Below are 6,036 nucleotides of genomic sequence, written 5' to 3'. Positions count from 1 at the left end.
GACTTTGAGAGAGTAGCCGCTCCACGATCTATAAGAAAACAAAATGAGCATGGGATAACGCGTGGGACTGACACCTACCAGGTCGCATGTTTTTGTACGGCCATTTTGCTGCTCGCCAGCAAAATGAAGTTGGACTGTTTTTAAACAAGTCACATTTTTGCTGTTATTTTAGATGTCGACGAATGTACTACCAACTCTCATGGCTGCGATTTCAATGCGATTTGCAATAACACAATGGGTTCTTACAACTGTACCTGTAAACCTGGATTTAAAGGAGACGGCAAAAAATGCACTGTTTTGGGTAAGTACGTCATTTTTTAAACTACAATTTTCCTAGTACGTTTACGGTCAGATGACTATACACAAATCAGATCATTGCAAACTTACATTTTAAAGAATTTAGGGTACTCATAACAGTTTGTTTAAAGTATGCTCTGCTTTGGTCGAATTTGTCTTGTTTTATTTGATATAGATGAATGGATAAGCATTCCTCATAGCTGTAATGTTAGTACTGTTTGTTGCAATACCGTGCATGTCTTATTTCATCTGCATTTGTACAGCTGAGATTGATGGAAATGACAGAAAATGGTCTGAATACTGATTGTGGACTTTAAACTTGTACAGTTCGTAATTCGGCAATTTGAATTATAGTTTCTTGGAGAGCAGTAAACGGCGACAGTTTACTTCGTATATTTCTTTCTTAAATTGAATCAAAATCTCAATTTGTTTAACACTGAAAACTGTCATAGGCTTCTCTGTCGTGGTTATTTAAACCAGAGTCCAGGGAATTCCAAAAACGGGGACTCTCTATCCCAGGTTATAGCTCCAGCAAAGACAACCTTAACCTCTAGGTTCCTATTAAACCGTTCATTTTTTATAGGGTTGGGAAGGGGGGAGGGTGCTGGTGGGATATGGTGTAGAGGGCAGGGGGCAGGGCAAAAAATATAGCTTCAATGGGGGAGTTGGCTTAAATTTGAACTTCTGGGGTTCTAAAAATTTAAATTTGCACGTTAGAGTATGCCTCAGGACCCCCCTACTTTGTTATGTCTTTTTTATGTACCAAACACGAACTATTCGGTTGCAAATACAGTTCACCACCACTAAGGACTATGTCCCACCTGATAAAAACAGTTTATAAGTGCACTTGCATTATTCTTGCTTTACTTACCTCTTTAAACTGCTGAGAATGCATCTATAACCGTACGCAATTTCTACAAGCCAGAATGCCTTAAGAACACTTCTTTGAGAAAGTGAATCAAACTTGGAAATTAAATATTGAAACTCCCCTTCATTTTTGGTGTGTAGGTAGGTTACCTTGGGGGATGAACAAAAACAAGCATATTTTGATTGATAGATCTATTGTTGCCATGGCAACCGCAGTTGGTCATGCAAGCCTCAGGTTCGTGTTTTGAGCTAAGAAATCACTCTCAAAATATAAAAATATACGAGTCTAGTTCTTTAATATGTGTAAACCAAATCAAACGAAATCCCAGCACAAAATAGAGGCATTCTTTAGTTTATAAAAATTATCGTAAAATTATTTTGCGATTTATAAACAAGGAAAAAACTGTCGCTTTATCCTAGTGTCTGTCGGCCTTTTTGACAAGTGGGAAAATCAAGCACGACCAATTTCGAAATTTCTCGCAAAGTGCTCAATTTCTTGAAACCAAATTAGAAGCAGAATTAAAACGGTTATTGTAGTTTCTAAATATTATAAAATATTTTGGGGGAAAGTTCATGGCGAGCCGCGAGCCTTAGCAACTGAAATATGGGGGAAAATTCGTCCCCCATCTGACCTGGACGCTTTTGTTTGAATTCACTGGCGCGTACACTGCTGACAGATAAAACCCACATCCATCTTGAAATATGAACATCTTTTCGTGATAGTCACTAACACGTTTATCGACTTAATCTGTCAACGGCTTATTAACTGAAACATACGCCGACGAGACAAAAAGTCCCATGCTGATACAAGTCGTCAAATGTATTCAAAAAGGTTTCAAAACTTCTCCACTGAAAAATTCAGTATAGCACCGATAGCACCCTGCCGCAAAATAACGTAGTATAGGCCATACCAGATACAATATAAATCAAATTCAATTTTTATTTTTACAAGAGCGCTTAAAGATAAAATTAAATACACGCACGCTTTTTGTCTTTTTAAGATAAAATAAGCTCATAGTTCAACTATAAGCTGCTTAAGGGATATTCTAACATGCAGAGCGCGGGCGAGACATTTGTTACTGACGCTCTCTAAACAATCATTACGTCGGACAAACTTGCCCAACATTTTTTGCAACAGAAATCCCAAAGAGAAAATGTCACTGGCTGGAGACTGTGTGTGCGTACCACCAATAAGCTCAGGGGCAATCCACGGATATTTACTTTTGTAAAATTTCTTCTGAACCTCTGTTAGTTCATACCGCTTTGGATTAGAGCGTGGTCTACTTTTGCCAAAATCGATTACAACTGGTTTCCACTCTTGCGGCGTTCGATGCATTAGTACATTGTTCTCTTTTATATCGTTGTGTAGCCAACCGGCTTCGTGAAGGCAGCGAATAGCATCCACAATTTGCTTAAAAATTCTTTCGATATGATCGAATTCGATTATACCGTATTCAATTGCCTTCAGTAAAGAAAAGGACTTCTTGGCCTTACCATAAAATTGAGATACCATTAAGTATGGTTTCTCTTTCATACAAACGCCTAAAACGTAGGGCAAGTTTGGGTGATGTTCTTTTTGAAGTTCAGAAATAATTCCTGCCTCCTTTTTGACTTCATAAACGTTATTCATTTTAAATTCTTTAACAGCCACTGGAAAATTGCCGTTAAAGTACATAAGGCGCGTTACACCATATGTTCCTTCCCCGAGTACGATTTCTTTCTCGTCAGGAGACGAGAGCATGGAGCGAGATAATTCTGGCACTGTGATCTTCGGCTGGTGGCGCACTGGTCCTAGCGTACCCTTGTTGCTTATCCTACTGGGAAGAACGGCTGATCGAAGATATGGTGTCAAGAAAGTCGAACGCGGATTCCTACCCACTGCCATTTTTACCATTGTGCGGGCCCTCGAAAAATTATTGGCTTTCGGCATTGTTGGTGATTCAACAGCAACAGCGGCGGCAGACTTTTCTACTACCGAAGCCTTTTTAGCTTGTTTCTTTTTGAGTTTCCTTTGTTTTTTATACTTTTTCCGATCCTCTTTAGTGTGCCTTTCTCTTTTAATGCCTTGTTTTTTTTCCTGATCCATTTTTCCTTTATAGTTTTTGTGAAAGACAATTGATTGCGAACCACAAAATACTAATCACTGACTAGTAAAGGGGGATTATATTATATTATAAAGGGGATTATTTCATCAGTCACGAGTTTAAAGATTTCGCATATTTTAAACTATTACTGCTGCTGCCCAGTGTGCTGTTGATAGACAATTTACAAGGCTCAATTGTCCCAGCATCTGTACGTCGACGATACATGAGTTTTGGCTTAGAAATTGGAAAATCATGAAAAACCGATTTACTTGCGATGTGAAATGTCCATCTTGTCACCGCCGCTTCAAGTCCTCAAGGACAACCATAAAGCACGGCTTAACTAAACACGGACTGACTCTCGATGGGAGGCGCCTGGATTTTTACGACAGTTCAGAAGAGACAGTCACACTCCCTGAAGCGAAAAAGATCAGCCCTGCGAGGCTTGAACTATACAAATCCTGGATCGCGTCTTTAACCGAGCGCGTAGGAGAAGCCCTTCACCCTGCTTTGCCAGGTAAGTTAAAAATTAGTTATACTGCTTGTATTGACTACTGTGACTATGACGGCCGATACTGCCACACTACTTTTACCAGTTTTTCCGACTGAATCGTTGTCACAATATACTATTGAGTCACATTATTTTCGTCCCCAGGCCCCCAAATTTTGATTGGGTATTTTCCTGTTCCGAATAAAATACAGAAACGTACCTAAATATTGAAAGGAAAATGCACGTGGATTTGATTTGGCTTCAAATTCAAGATTCTCAAAAGAAAACTGCCTATAAAATTCAGTCCGCGGTTCTTACTAAACGTGACGCTACGTTTCTTCTACTATTTGATGTTGCATTCTTTTATATAGTTTACCGATACGACAGCTTTGGTTTTGTATAATTAGTTACAAGAGAAAATTAATTATTTGTCTATGGAACTAGGACCAAACAGTGTTTAGCGTGAGCTAAAATTATACAGAACACTTTCCTAACGAAATTAAAGTGAGGCAATTGCAAGGCGACTTCGATGCTCAAAAAATCACCATTATTTTACTTTTATACTACAGGTAAATGGGTTCGTCTTGAAGATGCATTTTGTCCTAGTGATTTATTTCAGCATCTTCTCTACGAACTACACGGACACGCAGAATTCGGACCTCATTCCGTTTCATTCCAGCCCCATCGGAAACTTCCCTACAGGTCCAGTACCATCAAAATATCATACAAAATGTACAATATTCAATGGATGAGGGAAATCTTAAATCAGAACGAAGGAATGCAACTTAAAACAGAGGAAACGTTTTCTGGTCTACAAAGTATTCCCAAAGGTGGATCTCTGGAGGAGAGGAAAGCGATGGCCAGATCATCGGGTTTGGCAGGTTTTCTAAACAGCCTACAGAAACGTCCAACCTCCATGAGCAAGGTCGTGTGTAAGGAAAAGGAAGGAAGGGCGACACGCGAGTTGGAGTTGATTTGGTGGCCAAATATTCTCCAGAGTTCCGCATGCGGAAAATTTCAACTACGTTTATATGTACAAAAGGCTTTAGTATGACATTCAGTTAAGCAACTACGCGTAATTCTTTTTTATCTTTTCGGTGCAATGTTTGCAATGTTTGCACATTTATCAATACTGGAAGATTACGATTACACCGAAAAAATAGTTTTAAGAAGGTTAAAAATGGCTTGTAACTGGTGGAATTTTCAATGTACGCGTCTTTTCTTTTCAGTATGTTGATTGTCGGGGTATTAAATAATGATTGACCACAGCCGCAAGACGCAGTTATCAATTGGGTTTTGAACTTAAATAAATGGGGGTAGAATATTAGGCGCAATGACAAAGGTAGGGGTGGGGCGGTTGGGTAAAGGTCACCCTTTTTCCAGGGAAGACGAAACTAAAATTTTAATTCTGACATCTGTAACATTTGGGCTGGATGTTCTGCACCTTCAACAAAAATCTGTTGAGTCTCCTGTTTCATCCTGTGTATAAACAAAAAACAAAACAAAAAACAAACAAACAAACAAACAAAAAGAAAAAAAGTTAGTATAACAACAAATTGAATATTTTAAACCTGCACATGTTGCATAGAATATGTTTCTTCTAATGAATATTAGCTTTATTCATGAACATTCATACACTAAGCGAAGGCGACTCACCCGATCGCTTGCCTTTCTCAGGCGACACACCCAGAAAAGCACGTGCAGAACGTAGCTACATCACCTGTATTTCTCAACTAAGCAAATTATAAATGTAAGAGTGTACTGTTAAAAAGAAAAATTACTCTGCCCCATCCAAATAAATTGCGAAAAAAAAAACAGTTTAAGATTTCTTCATTATAAAAGCCTTTTCACCTACAAAATACACACATACCAAGTTTCCTTGCACTAAGCGAAGGCGACTCACCCGATCGCTTGCCTTTCTCAGGCGACACACCCAGAAAAGCACGTGCAGTAGAACTTTGGCCGTGGTTATACAACCTATGCTCTGCGAGAGAACTCAGTGCAACAGGCATGTAAAAATAAACATACCAAACAATAAACATACCAAACAACGATACTTTCTAAGAGATAATTTAAAGGTTTCCTCGCAATCAAAAGAGCCATAATAAACTATACACGGTTTAGAAAGTTTCCTTGCACTAAGCGAAGGCGACTCACCCGATCACTTGCTTTTTATCAGGCGACACACCCGACATAAAAGCACGTGCCTGAAACTCTAAACAATGAAAGTTATTTATAGCTCCCGTTCAGAATTTAACAATCGCAAAGACCATTCGCGGCAGTAAAGAAGATGCACCTGAG

At 38.9% G+C, this 6,036-nt stretch overlaps 2 protein-coding genes and 2 pseudogenes across 4 annotated transcripts in view; 3 read left to right on the top strand and 1 right to left on the bottom strand.

The window, feature by feature from the left end:
- Nucleotides 1–601, top strand: part of LOC144666605 (uncharacterized) — a 19,476-nt pseudogene extending 18,875 nt beyond the window's left edge. The window contains exons 13-14 of the transcript XR_013573216.1: nucleotides 173–301; nucleotides 561–601. The product of XR_013573216.1 is annotated as an uncharacterized LOC144666605 (transcript). The remainder of the gene's footprint in view (nucleotides 1–172; nucleotides 302–560) is intronic.
- LOC144666227 (uncharacterized) overlaps nucleotides 1–6,036 on the top strand; it is a 121,709-nt pseudogene that overhangs the window by 56,881 nt on the left and 58,792 nt on the right. The gene's annotated exons all lie outside the window — the stretch shown is intronic.
- Nucleotides 2,177–3,269, bottom strand: LOC144666604 (cyclin-dependent kinase 2 homolog). The gene has a single exon (XM_078528009.1). It carries the CDS (start codon nucleotides 3,248–3,250, stop codon nucleotides 2,177–2,179), a length of 1,074 nt encoding a protein of 357 aa, XP_078384135.1. The 5' UTR covers nucleotides 3,251–3,269.
- LOC144666268 (uncharacterized) lies at nucleotides 3,480–4,824 on the top strand. The gene is made up of 2 exons (XM_078527683.1): nucleotides 3,480–3,762; nucleotides 4,305–4,824. The coding sequence occupies exons 1-2, from the start codon at nucleotides 3,501–3,503 to the stop codon at nucleotides 4,787–4,789; spliced, it is 747 nt and encodes a 248-aa protein (XP_078383809.1). The 5' UTR covers nucleotides 3,480–3,500; the 3' UTR covers nucleotides 4,790–4,824.

Source organism: Oculina patagonica, chromosome 9 (genome assembly GCF_052425735.1).
Source record: "Oculina patagonica isolate OP01 chromosome 9, crgOcupat, whole genome shotgun sequence".
Classification (NCBI taxonomy): domain Eukaryota; kingdom Metazoa; phylum Cnidaria; class Anthozoa; order Scleractinia; family Oculinidae; genus Oculina; species Oculina patagonica.
Note: the sequence above shows the minus strand (reverse complement) of the source record. Positions and strands in the feature narration are given on the sequence as shown.